This window comes from Mauremys mutica, chromosome 9 (assembly GCF_020497125.1).
Source record: "Mauremys mutica isolate MM-2020 ecotype Southern chromosome 9, ASM2049712v1, whole genome shotgun sequence".
Lineage (NCBI taxonomy): Eukaryota > Metazoa > Chordata > Testudines > Geoemydidae > Mauremys > Mauremys mutica.
The window spans coordinates 25,599,395-25,613,545 of record NC_059080.1 but is presented as its reverse complement, the minus strand read 5'-3'; the positions used below and the strand labels follow the sequence as shown (position 1 = coordinate 25,613,545).

General features: G+C 44.5%; 1 protein-coding gene across 2 annotated transcripts; it reads right to left on the bottom strand.

Moving 5' to 3' along the window:
• Positions 1-1,831: 1,831 nt before the first annotated feature.
• On the bottom strand, positions 1,832-13,864 carry IGBP1 (immunoglobulin binding protein 1). Of its 2 annotated transcripts, none has more exons than XM_045030602.1 (6): positions 13,641-13,864; positions 11,845-12,156; positions 8,842-9,037; positions 7,345-7,427; positions 3,884-3,996; positions 1,832-2,331 (listed from the first exon to the last, which is right to left on the bottom strand). In XM_045030602.1, the coding sequence occupies exons 1-6, from the start codon at positions 13,829-13,831 to the stop codon at positions 2,186-2,188; spliced, it is 1,041 nt and encodes a 346-aa protein (XP_044886537.1). In that variant the 5' UTR covers positions 13,832-13,864; the 3' UTR covers positions 1,832-2,185. The 2 variants fall into 2 exon arrangements, with proteins under 2 accessions (XP_044886537.1, XP_044886536.1); XM_045030601.1 differs by having other exon boundaries at positions 1,832-2,334; positions 13,641-13,863.
• Positions 13,865-14,151: the final 287 nt, after the last annotated feature.

Genomic DNA, 14,151 nt, shown 5'->3' with positions numbered 1-14,151 from the left:
CTTCTGCCTAGGGTAGGGGAAGTAGATAGTTTAAAGTCTCAACTGCTGACCAAAGACCTAATTAGTACTGATAACATGGGTACAACCCCTGTTTTCTAAACCCAACTAAACTAACACTAACTACAACAAAGTCACAGAGAAGCAAACACTGCAAGGGTTCCACCTTGCTGCAGCAAGAAAGAATTAAGAAACAATTGTGCTTCCTCCATCCTTTATATCCTGGTACTGGAGGATACCTAGAGTGCAGACACAGCCCCAACACACACTATGACCAAAGAATTTCATTGTGTGCATGGGCCACATGCTTGAAGCAGCAGAGACTCCAAGACACAGATGTGCAACTCTGGCAAACTGGGTTTGTCCGTGCACAGGGTTACTTTCTCATTAAAACTAGTTCTTAAGATCCCATTCTGAGTTTTTAGGTCAGCCAAAACAATACAGAGCCTCCTATATGGAGTATAGAGATAAGGAAAGTCCAGGTGCAGCACTGACCACATTGACAGCAGCAGCATGGAGGAAGTTGCAGGTATGCAGAATCTTCCCACCTAAAAAAATTGCTTTTGTAAGTGAGAGTGAATTTCAGTACCCAGTACCGAGCCTCTCTCCACCAAGGCCTCTGCCAAGCAGGACCAGAACTCTGGCTACTTTTGGTACCAACTACTAGATATAAAGAATGAGCACTAAGCCTTTTTTAAAGCCAGACTTTATTCCCAAAAAAGGTAAGCAGAGACAGGAGATTAATTGGGCTCTGGTTGGAAATTCCAAGATGAACCGTGGAAATCAGAGGTGTCAAATACCTAATGGCCTGGCTTGTACCCAGGACTGACCATGTTAGCAGACAAGAAATTTAGCCAACAGTGTTAAGTCAAACAGTTGTAACAAGGCTTTCAGTAGCAGAACAGTTATAGAGCGGGTTCAGAAACCATTACTGATCCCTGACAAACATGCAAGGGGAGGGGGCAGTATAGTACAGAGCTGCTGGCAAGCAATTTCTCTTTTTAGATTCCCTACCCAGTAAAGTCAGTATTGCAGTTGCAACTCCATGCCAAATGTGAAGCAGCAGTTATGTTACCTAGTCTATCCCTTCTCAGCCAGTACAGGATTATTCTTCCCTACAGCATTTTTTTTTTCCTTTTTTACATTAAGTATTCTATCTAAACTAGCTTTAAACACTCCAAACAAGGAGGCCTCCACCACACAGCTTGTCTCAATGAACAGACTAAAATTTCCGTTTAATATCACCTCATTTCTTAATTCTAGCCCCTGGCAGCCCCGTAAGTAGTTCTTGTCTCCCCTTGATATTTACCTTTATTTCAGTTGGTCAGAAGTGGGTCTCAAGACACAGGCAGCTCTTTTGTATTCTCTAGAGAAGTGTTATAGCCACACAAAGTCTCCATTTTGAATTTAAATGGAGACTATAGTAGTGCTGGAGACTGACATCCCTACTGTCGCAGTTGTATTGGGTCTTTTACCATCATTTAAAGCCAGCGTCCTTGAGACATCTTGCCTGTTTTACACAGAAAGACAGCATTTCTGTTAGCCACCTGGGGAAGAATAAAGATGTCCGACACTGGAAGCAGCGTCATTACTTGCTGGTTGCACAAGAGGCCCTCTTTGTAACTACAGCCCTTCACAAAAGATGAATCATATGTTTATGAACTCCCCCTTCAGAGCCTCAACTGACAACTTGCTCCTACAAGTTGTTGTCTAAACTCTCACATCCCATACCGTCCACCTGTACGCCACTGTCCAGGGCCCCGGAAGGGTACACCAGCATGATAAAGAAACACGGGCAGAGGATGAGGCCAGAAGCAAGAAACTATGTGAAGGATTAAGCAGCACAAGAAAATTTATTTTTAAAAATAGAGAAAAATAAATACAGCCATACACAATACAAAGCCACTTTCAAATGAATAGGACTTTAGGAGGATCAGATAAGTTTTGGTCTGATCCCTCAAGTAAAGGCCCCTCACTTGATGAAGCTTTGGCACATCATCACTCCATGACAAGTGCACTCTCTGATATTTAATGTAAATCAAGACAAACTGTCCTGTTCAGTCCCCTTCCACAGGTGAGCCCCCAGCAGAAACCAAGGACTACCCTGCATATGTACAGCTATATACTCCTGCTATATCATGGAGTGCTCTCAGTTGAGACTTTCCTGCCCTACTTATCCCTTCGACAGTCAGCCCATGTTCTTTCGGTTCCCATATCCCTTTGGGTGTGTGTCTTTCCAGTCGTCCCAGGCTCGAGTTTTCTGTAGAGTTTCCTCATCGTCCTCTTCCACCTTCTTCTCCTGCTGCTCTTTCTGCAGCTCCTCTTCAGAAAGATCTGCTGATGGTCAAGAAAAAGAGTAAGCTACCACACAGGGAAACGGAAACAAATGAGAATCACCAGTCAAGTTCTCTGTAGTGATGTCTCCTGGAATATGATCTTTAAGAACAAAGGACTTGCCATATGGGATCATCCTAATGGTTCATCTAGATTGGTAGCCTGTCTGTTGCAGAGAAAGGTGCAAGGAAGTCCACCGTGGCCAATTATGAAACACACCCATAGGGAAAGTGTCTTTCTAACCCCTCCCCCAATTAATGGCTGACTTATGCCCTGAAGCACAAAGGCTTATATCCTCTCTGTTCTTCTACTCAAATATAACTGTGGATATACTCAGTCATATAAGTGTCTAATCCTTTTTTTAATCCTGTTAGGCTCTTACTTCAGAGATGATGTGGCAGAGAGTCCCAGTGGTTAATATGGGGGAGGGGGGGGGGGAAGAGAGAGTCCTCAGCAGTTTAGTATATTACTTTATAATTTATTTGCAGTAGGGCCGACAGTCCAGGGCCCCATGGTGCTAGTCATTTCACCAACTTATAGATACGTTCTTTGGGGCTGGGACTACCTTTCATTTTCATTAAGCGTTCCCTGTTTTTGTATTATGAGAATGGTCCTCCCATTTACCCTTTGTGTACCCTTTCTTTGCATCTTGGGTTTTGTTTTTAAATAACTATCATATCCCCTTTTATTTCTCTCTTCTCTAAACTGCACCATGTACCTCTTCAAATAGAAGTCTCTCCAAAACCTTTCATCACTTGTGTGGCCCATATATACACCCTTCGATTTCTGGTCAGCCCATCTCAAAAAAAGATAGAGTATGTGTGTTCCGTTCTGATCTAAGAGAAGGTGTGCCCTGATCTATATTATGGTAATATGTTTTCAGTATTATTCTCCATCCAACTCTTTATACATCCTAACACTGTTTGCTTTTTGAACTGCTGCTGCATATTGAACAGGTGTTTTCATTGAGATGTCTGCAGTGACACTCAAATACCTTTCCTTAGTGGTTCCAGTTAATTAAGAACCCAGTTCTATGCATGATGAGTTCAAATGATTCCTTCTGAGGTACGCTAGCTTACATTTCCCAACACTCATTTGCCATCGTGTTGCTCATTCAGCTACGTTTGTTGGGTCCCTCTGAAGTTCCTTGCATTCTTCACTTTTTTTCCCCCCCTTCCTTTTGTTTTCTGTTTCAGCCAGTTTCAGAGCCATGGCAATACTTTGCCTGTCATCCTACTGCTACTTAGTTTTCTTAATAGCCTCTTGTGACAGACTTTGAAGGACGACAGATTACAGCGTATCTGGATTTTCAAAAAGCATGCCTGTTCCTATTTTGTTAACAAGCTCACAGAACACTAGTAGATTAAAAAGTCCGATTTTTCCTTTACAAAAGATGTTTCAGCCTGTCTCCATCATATTATGTTTATCTGGTTGTTTTACAATTGTGTATAATTGTTTCAACCAATTTTCCTGACACTGCAATAATGCACACTGGTTTGTGATTCCTAGGATCATTAGCACCCCCATTTACATTTTCCTTACTGCTCCATACCTGCTGTTGTCAGGGGTTTGCCTTTGTCGGGCATGATGCCCTGTTTACAGCGCTGTTCGTACCAATCATTTACTGTCATCGTTGCCAGGCTAGGATAGCCAGCTCCTAACACCCTGCAGGAAGAAACAGTTAACATAAAGCTACATACATGGTGCACATTCTATGTCAAGTTAATCCTCCTGTTGCGGCCTCATATCGCAGGTACCCACAACACACCAAGACAACAGTCTTTCCAGGGCAGCCCCAATTTATCAAGCATATTCTCACCTCCCATTCAAGAGAGTCCTTAGTCTGTTTAAATGAACCCTCCTGATTTGTACCGTCTGTTATTTTTCCTGTTAAGTAAGAAATAAAATAAAAGGAAAGCATAACCCTGTAAATTCTATACAGATATTAACCTCCTTTTGGCCCATTTGGTAAAGGTAGGATTAGACCTAGAATCATTGACCAAAAAGCTCTTCCTTTATGATGCTGCAGTGCACAGAAAATCATCTGCCTGGCTGATGTTCTCCCCACAAAGTGACTGCATTTCAGTGGTGGTAACTAATAAATTTGCAAAGCTGTTGCATTTGCATGAGGAGCACTTGAAACACACAATTATAAAAATGATTAAGATGAGTTTAGATCCAGTCACATATCAAATTAACAAGATTGAGGATGTCATTCTGGGGCCAGAAGATAGTTAAGGACTTTAGAACAGAATGCCTTAGAATTCCATCCCTGCAAAAATCTCTGTTGTCGTCTAGTTAAAGCAGCACAAATCATTCCAATTTCTCCACAGGCTTGACAGCCAGTTTATAGTCTGATCCTTGTATTCAGGGTCTTTCTTCTGGATCCTTTGTGAACCATGAGGTCATCCTGACCACCGGACTATTAGAGATTCTTCTCTCTCTCCTCAGAGCAAACTCCTTTCAGTTTTCTTGTAAACGAAAGGAAGTCCCAGCAAGGAACTATGTTCTGGAGTCCCACAGAAAGAGACAGAAGGGCCAGACAAGGCCACTTCGGTCATCACTTAGAACTTTATGAATCCTTCCCACCAGCATCTCATCTTCCCTGATCTTGATTCTGCAAGGATAGTGCCTCAGCCACCTTCTCAATGAGTCTGTTCCACTAACGCATTACTCTGACTTAGCTTTTTGATTCCACAGCTTCTGGCCATGGCTGCTTGCTCTACTGTCTTCTCAGGGTGTAACAACTCACAGCTTTGCTTTAAACTGCTCCCCAGAGAATAATTTAGACTCGCCTCCAGTCCACTGAAGATGTTTCTCTTTCTACAATATACACTTTGTTCCCCTCCAGCCTGTTCTTGTTTTCTTCAGGCTCTTGGTCTGACAATATCCCAGGACTACTGAATCATTATTGCTTCTGTTCATTATTAGGCTCATCGGTCAAAGTCAGGGTGTATCCGATGCAGTTTCCTGCTGCTTTTAGCTCAGTTCCATTTATTTGGCTTATTCATTTTTGCATCTAATGGCCATAATGAAGATCTGGCAACAGTCCGTTTTATTTACTATATCAGTCAATGCAGAACACAGATTTGAATGCTTTCATTGATTTCCCTTTCCTACAGTCTTCCCATTTAGTAACTTTACACACATACCCTTCCATCTCCTAGAGCGCCTGCTGTACTGTGTCACTGCCCCATCAAGATAATTTAAACTCACTAGGAACAGCAGAGGAGCAAGTACCAACCTCTGGAACTTTTTATTTTTAATGTATTTTTTTTTTTAAACTTTCCCCCTCAAATTGGACATTATAGTAATACTGCTATAAGGTTAGAAATGTCTCTTCCTCCATTTCCTGTCTTGTTCTGTCCCAAAGCCTGTAATGTGGCCTTGTTTATCAAAAAGGATAGGGAAAACAGCAAACTGGTTGCATACTGCACTTTGCCATCTTCTGGGAGAGGGCTACTTCTATTCCGGAGTCTGCCACTATGGGCTTAATCCACACCCCCCACCCCCGTGAACTCTGGATATACGCTGTTATTCTGCACAAATAGTTATAATCAACATCTTCTCTGAGGATTTGGGGCTCAGCAGTTGCAGTTCAAGTCACTAATGGCTAGGAATGTCTAATATGTGTTATGATGCATACCACCTACTTTGGGACACCTTACATTTATCCTGTAATGCTATGCGGGACATAAACATGGTTTGTGCTTGAACTAATGTATTTACATAGGAGTTCAAGCCTACAGCAATTTGCTCTCCAGTAACCTTACATCCACAGAGACCATCCCAGAAGTCTAAAAGGCAGAGACCTGCTCAGCTCTTAGGACCTTTGAAGCAGCATCCATTCACCCCAAAGGATAAGGATGGACGACACCTCTAGATACATGCTTGCTGTAGACCACCAAGCAACTAGGAACCAAGCTCAGAATCCAGTCCTTTACTTAGCTAAACAAACACATTTTAAGATCCCAACAAAGGCCATACTGTGAACATGACAAAAAGCTTAGGCACAGGATGGTGACAAAAGACCTGGCAACCATACTCTTTCCGATACAATTAACTGGTAGGTATACAAATATAAAATCCTGAATCCATTCAGTGCACTTCCTATTAACAGCTAGAATTAAGGAGTTGTGTGTTTCTCTCAAGAAACATATCTACTAGAGAGGTCTGCTAACATCTTGCTCCCCCTATCAAGGTTATTTATTTTGGCTATATGACAGTCTTCTCCTGAGTTTGCCATTAGACTGATGGACAGACTGCTTCTGAAGTCACAGCTTTCACTGGCTCTAACACATTGACGCATCACATTAGAGACTGACACTGACAAACTACAACAGAGTTACCCAGATCCTTTGAGCACAAACATGCACCTCACTCCTATGGATAGATCCAAAACCTCAAGCTTTGCGGGAGTAAAATTTCCTTTAAACATAGGACGAAAAGGGAACTGTAACAAAGGTGAAGCAAAGAGCAGCATAGCAGGCCAACTCAGACTGCCTACTAGCCACCAACCTTCTTTCCTTTTTTGGCTCTGTTTCAAGCCCTAGATTGGTAAAGGAAGTGCTAAGAGACTCTCTGCGTGAGTTGCAACAGTGATACTGCTATGACACATCGAGGGCTCAGAGAGGGGCAAAGGAAGCCTTGCCAGCTGGGAACTCTCCCCAGTTAACCAAATATAAAGAAAACAGACCAGAGATATGGTGGTACTCTTGGATCAGTGCACTCCACAGAGAGATGCTAGGAAAGCATATTGGAGCATGCTGGTAGAGGGGAAATAAAAAGGAAAGGAAAAGTGGGAGGAGGTCTCTTACAGGCTCCCACTCCACCACATACAATAAAAGCCACCCTGATGTGGTGCAGGTATCGAAGAAATATTCCCTTTGGACGTGGAAGAATGCCCCGAGCCCAGCTTAGCCTTTTGTAAACGCAAGTGCTCTGCTCACTACTTCCAGGAAAATGGAGCCGTATGACAGAGATTGCATCTAACATTATTATGGTGCAACATACTTAGCCTGCATGGCGTCTCGGGTGAGAATGAAAGGTTTCATTGCAGTCCTGGGATGCTGAGAAGTCTGAGGAGGTGCTGAAGCCTTGAGATGGGAAACAAAAAGCAAACAGAAGATTTACCTTCAGAATAACCTCCCCTGCATCCCCCTCCATGTCCTCAAGTGCAGAGCATGAGAAGAGCGCCACCTCTGCAGTCAGAGAAACATACTGAGGGTACGTCTACACTGCACCTGGGAGGTGTGATTCCCAGTGAGGAGAGAGACTTGTGCTAGCTCTGTTTGAGAGAGTGTGCTAAAAACAGCAGGATGGATGTTGTAGCACAGGCAATGGCTCAGGCTTCCTGCCTGAATCCAAGACCGCCTGATCCCCTGGGTCGAAGTTCAGATGGCTAGCCTGTGCCACCATCTGTCCCACAATGACCACACTGCTGTTTTTAGCATACTTGCTTGAGCAGCCCAAGTGCACTTATCTACTGGTGCTGGGAATCACGTGCCAGCTGCAGTGTAGACATACCATGAGTCTGACAAGTTCCGGCCTTAACCCATGCTACGCCATAAACTTCCTAGGTGAGCTTCAGCATGTGACATCACTTCCCTGTGACTCAGGCACTCCCGTCCTGGGTGAAAGCAAGAAGCTGATAAAACATGAGGCAGCTTCAGTTGAGCTAGACTAACCTGGAGGAAAGAAACAAGAACAGTTATTGCTCCCAGAGACCAAACATGGCACATCTGCCACTCAGTAAATCCTATCACGAGCAGTAATTCTACCACCTCAGAGCACTACAGATGAGCAGAGCACTGTCACTCCAGCTGACAGTGCTACAGGGACAGGTCATTGAAGTGCACAAAACAAGTTTATGTCCCAAATAGGATATTGTATGCAATATCCATTTAGTGTGTTTCTAATTCTAACCAGTAGACATTTTAAGTGAACAGCACAAAGCTTGAACTCTTGAAAACAGCATCATTCTGTATGATACAGATGTTGCATTTGCTGAAGGGGCTTTTACTGTTTAACAGGGTCACTCCTTTCAGATGGCACCTGGACATTCCGAAAGCCAAGACTGCATGCTTAAAAGATCACTGGATTATTATTTTAACTGTGGCAGATTTATTATTTTAAGAGTGAGGGACTGACAATCTGGCATAGTGTATAGAAAAAGGGAAAACCTGCTCCAGCAGTCTTTAATGTATCTCTAGTCTGATGTGCAACACTCTGCTGTTTCAAGCCTTGATTGCCCACAACTAGAAAAGGTCATGCCAAATTTGGTCCTGGTTTGTTAACAGAGACCAATATATAAACAGAGACTCCTCCATTCATTTTACTTGTGATCTATGTAGGATTTTAACCCATGACTTCACATATGAACGTACACTAAGCTCTGCCATTGAAACCATCTGATAATCTTTCATTTTGTTTCAGGCTCACCAATGTCCGTCATCAACCTACACAAAACCTACAAGCCCCACACCCCACGACATATCCCAAATCTCATACCTGTTTTAGTGCATTCCTTCCTCTCAAAATCACTATTTCCTGGTCAATGCTCTCTATTTCCTCCAGGCTTGTTGTGATCCACTTCTGGATTTGCAGAATATAGAATTCCCGTATCTGTTCCTCCTCTGCCTGGCCACTCTCCACAAAAGCTTTCATGGAGGCCAACTTGTTCTCCACCTCCTTCTTCTGCTTATATCTGCCTCAGGGAGGGAGAGATAGGACCATTTAAGGAGCCTCTTTCAAACAACTTTTTAACAGATGCTATTCTGACACAGCTGACAGTACAGCAAAGAGAGTTCAGGATGTTGTCACAGGGTGGATCACACTTTGTTAAAATTACCTTTTGGAACAAGTAGCTCTGAAGTTCAGAATTAGAACACATCCCAACAGAACTACAGTGGCTTACAGGGAAAAGTAAAGCAATATATTTCAATACAAGTCAGCACCTTATGGCCAGCCCACTCTCTGGAGACCATCAGCAAAGTGCCCCACAAACTACAGTTTGAGAACCCTAACATGGAGTATAAGGACACTCTTCCCATACTAATCAGTACTAATCAGCATCCAGCAGATGGCTTTATCTTCTTGACTAAAGGCCTTCCCTTTCCCATGTAAGGCTACTGAGAATATATAAAAAGTCACATGCATATAGCACAATACAAGAGGGAAATCTGCTACAGTCTCCCCTTCACTTTGTCTGGTTGTGATCCTTCTTTGATGTGTCAAATCAAGTTTAGATTATATGATCTTTGGAGCAAGCATGGGATCTTCACCTGTCTTTGTGAGGTGCCCAATACAATTTTTGGAACTCAAAAAAAAAATATACACAAAAGGGCAGTTTTTGATGGCTCATTGCTGCAGTGTGGGTAAGAAAAGACCTTAGCTGCAGGTATATCTTATTTAACAGCAAAGTGGAGATATTTCAAACAAGAGGCTGGCTGAGATGCCAAAAAGCCTGCTGACCATTAACGAAAACCAGAGATACAATTTTAAAGTGGGTACAGTGCCATCTTAAGGAAACTAGCTCTTTAAAGAGAAAAGTCATGCTGACAGGATGTGTGAATAACTGCAAATAAGGGAGTACTTAACACCCAGGAGCTTCTCCAACAATACAATAGCCACTGGTGGAAAAACCAAATAGAAAAAACCACCCACGGTGCATAAAATATTCCAGCAAAGGTCATTTTGGTTTTTCTCAAGTAAATGTTATTATGGTAGAAGCTGTGCTAAGGCCACCTATGCATAGAATAGATAGTGCATGGGCAGAAGCAATGAGTTTCCCACACACAATACAACCAATACTCCTAATGGAGGGATTACCTGAAGGAAAGGGGCACTGGAACTTTATGGCCTAAAATCTTTAGTGCCCCTGCTGAGAGACCACCAACATGAGAGCTAATTAAACCCTTCTTAGGAAATAAAGATATCAGAGGGGATCCTATAGGATGCAGTAATTCCTGGCTAGACAGAGATCTGGGCTTCAAAGTCTGAATCCTTGAGTTCAAAGTGCAAAAGGACACCTGAACTAGAAAACAGGGAGCTGTTTTATTACTTTATGGATTATTTAAATCAAATATGCTTCTACGGCTAGCCCCTTATGCCCAGTTTCAGTGATTAACAAACTCAGCAAGGGAATCGTTTCTGGGGTCCTCAGAATAAAACATTAAGAACCAAGGAGAGAGAAACTAAGGGGGTTGGAAGGGCAGATCATTCAGGAGAATCTCTTAGTAAATTCAATACTGAGGGACTGGAGAAGCATAATGTTAAGCAACAGAAGGACCAGAACTCCAACTTCCCTCCTGGAGCAGTACAAGGGAAGTGACCCCATCCAAGCGACCTTTATACTTTGAAGTAGGACAATCCTCTTCAAATAAGTTACTCCAAGGACACCACACGTTTTATTACTGTTCCCCAGACTCTAGAATTCTACCACATTCCTTCCAGTTACAGTTGAGGGCCTCCATGCACTTGGGGTGATGGAGGGTGAGGGGGAAGAGGAGGCAGGAACATGCAAGTCTGGAATATAAGGAAGAGGTGCCATTCACCTGAACTGAGGTGTACTGGTGAATCCACATAAGAAAATCTTGCCCAGTCTGTGTGAACTATGCTTGTCTTTATCAAAGTCAACGTGATTCCTCACTGCTGACATCAAGCCAACTTCCCAGATCAGACTGCAGCTTGCCCTTGAACAGAATCTACAGAGAAGATGTTGCCTCCCCCCCAAATACATATTGTTGCCAACAATCTTGGTCTCATAGAAAGAAATGACCTTATATGTACATTATATCTTATTATACAATTTGAAAAATAGGTATTGTTTAAATTGTTGCATTAAAACTTATGCTGAAGAAGAGGTAGCAGTACTGAGGACTTTGATAAGTGTATGGTGTTTTTCCTCTCACAGTAAAAAGGCTTTGGAGACAACTGGATCAGTGAAATGATACTATTTTCCAATCCCAAATCCATTTATCTTAGAATATGAACAATTTGGGGCTGGGACCATGTGTTTGTATGCAGCTTGGTGGGTCAACAAGTTTGGCCACGCCTGAAATAGAGGCTCTGGTAATATTTCTTTTCCTCTCCTTTACAACTTTAGGCTCCAATATGGTAAATACGGCACAAATGGTTCCTCTCTGTGCAAGATGGGGTCTTAGTTACCTGAGTGATTACAACTACTGAATAGAAGTTGTAATCAACATGCCTATTAATGAATGCTATAGTAAATCAAGGGCTCTCCTGCCCAGGGAGAACTTTATAGCATTAAATGATACCTATGGTGAATATCTTGAAAACTAGAATGCATGTTATTTAATAAATGGATGATGAAAAACTGTTTTTTCACTTTAATTACAATTCAAGCTATTCTCTTTACCATTTTATATTCTTCATTTCTATAATATCATACTATACATTTTGTACTATGAAATATTCTACTTTTCCACCCCTAATTTTGTATCTGCAACTGCTTTAAGGTGGGGGGGGGGGGGGGGAAGGAAGACCTACCTTTCAATTTTTGCTTGTCTACTAGATGCCATGGCCACCAGACTGGACTGTCTGCCAGCTGGGCCAGCCCCAGAAGTACTCTCTGTAGGCTCATTTTCATTAGGACTCTCTGGCGTTGGTGGAAGGTGGAACTTGCCAATCTGGTAGTTCTTGCAGAGCTTCAGGAAGTCCATGAAGTGGGCACGAGCACTCTGCACATGCTCCAGCCGCTTGCTGAGATTGACCTGTTTCATGGTGAGGGCTCCCAACAAAGCAGGTAACAGCAGATACTTCAGGTCAGCAGATGCAATCTCCTCCAGGTCTTCATTTTGGCTGAAAGAGAAATAAGATCTTCTTGTACCTCTGCCCTATTGGGTTCACGCCTATGGCATGTATAGGAAGAGCTGTAATCTCCACATCTCTGCCATGGGAGGAGGACCAAAAGGAAGGGATGGAACGAACACATTTCCTCAGCTGAAGACAGCTCCTGGAGTGCAAGCTCTGAAGTCTTGTCTAAACTAGGATAAAAGATGGGTTTTTAAAATGTGTTAGCTAATATTTTATATCACCATAGCTTTTATCTTAGCCTAGACAAGGCCCCAGATACAGCAGTAATACTCACAACATACAATGCTCTTTAGCAATTGGTTTAGGTCTTTCTGCATCACCATATGGATTGTTATGCACTCCTAAAATAGTTGTAGACCAGCCCATTAATTAATGGGGGCCAGTTTTAATTCTCTAACTTGATCTCTTGCTAACAGAACCAGCAAGAAAATAGATGCAGGCTGCTTAGCACTTAGGTGATGGAGCACTTCATGTCACTATGAAGCAATCCCTCTGACAGACCAAGTTGGAGAATTGATGGGCTATGAAAGCCAATGCCCCTCATCTGCAAGGTGGTGGTGACATTCCAGGGTAGTTTCTCCCTGGGGGGTGAGAGGGGTCAGGCTTTGAAAAATAAAGTAGTATAAAACTAATATGTAGCTTTTTGCTTCTCTATCAAGAATGTTGTCCATGTTTTTTTTAAATATTGCACTTTATGAAGTCGAGCAAATATACACATCTTATCATTTTGCACAAAGCCAAATCTGTTCTGACATGCTTTGAAATGCTTTGTCATCTTCTGTAAAACTTAACCACTAAACTGCCATAGAGGTGGCAGCAGGAGTTCTCTCTCACCTACCACAAACAGTATATCTGGGATTTTCATTCATACCCGCTGCTTGGAAACTATATTTACCGGAGAAGCAGGATTCAGTGATCCGAACATTGGGAGTCCCAGATCCTAACCGAAGCTCTGCTGCTAACCCTCCATAATCTTGCCTCTATTAGGGATATTTTGCAAACCCTTCCCACTGCTAGTGGCACCAGTTCAGGTTCCTACCCCAGCCAGAGTCCCGGTGTAAGGGAGCTGCTTCCTATCGGGGACATTTTAAGATCTGGGAAGGGTTCAGTGATGTGGGGCTTCAAACACCCGCGGCCTGTCTAAACCTGCGCTCCCAGGACCGACAGCAGGCTCCGAGACTGACCGCCCGGCCCACCCAAGCGATATGCAGCAGGCTCGTCCACCGAGTGCGCGGACCGAGGTAGCCCGACTGGTTGGTCGGGTCTGCAGAGCCCGGGGCCGGGGCCCAGCTACCCAGGGGAAGGGGCCGCAGAGCCGGGAAAAGGGGGGAGGGGCCGGGCCGGTTGCCCGGGGAAGGGGCCGCGGAACCCGGGAAAAGGGGGCCGGGGCCGGGCCGGTTGCCCGGGGAAGGGGCCGCGGGGCCCGGTCTGAAGCCTCCACCCCCCGAAGGGGCAGCTCGGCCGCGCACCTGAAGAGGTCGAGCTGCGCTACGCCGCGGGCTGCCTGCTGCAGGAGCTCGAGCCCCCGCCGGACCTTGTCCTGGAGCGCCGGGGCCCCCGAGGAGGGCTCGGTGCTGGCGTCCACCTCCTCCAAGAGCCGCCAGCCCGATTCCAGCAGTTCGGGGAGACGCGGTAGCGTCTCTGCTGCCCCCGCCGCCATCTTAGGAAGGTGCGCGGGGCCGATGCGCAACTCCTTCCGGGGCCGGGAGCGGCGAAGGCGCGCCCGGCCGCCATATTAGTAGAGGCAGCCCTCAACTCACGCGCCCGTTCGCCATCTTGGTTGACGAAACGAAGCGAGTTGCGCGGAGGGTTCGGGGCTTGAGGCAGATCCCGGAGAGTCTCCTCGTGGGCGGGAGCTCGGGCCCAGGCAGCCCCGGCTGATGTGCCTGGGCTGTCGCGCCTCTGGCACCGACAGTGGCCTAGCACCGCACAAAGGCCGAAAGGCGCCTGCTCAGCCTGGGTTCCAGGTGTTGCAGGCGC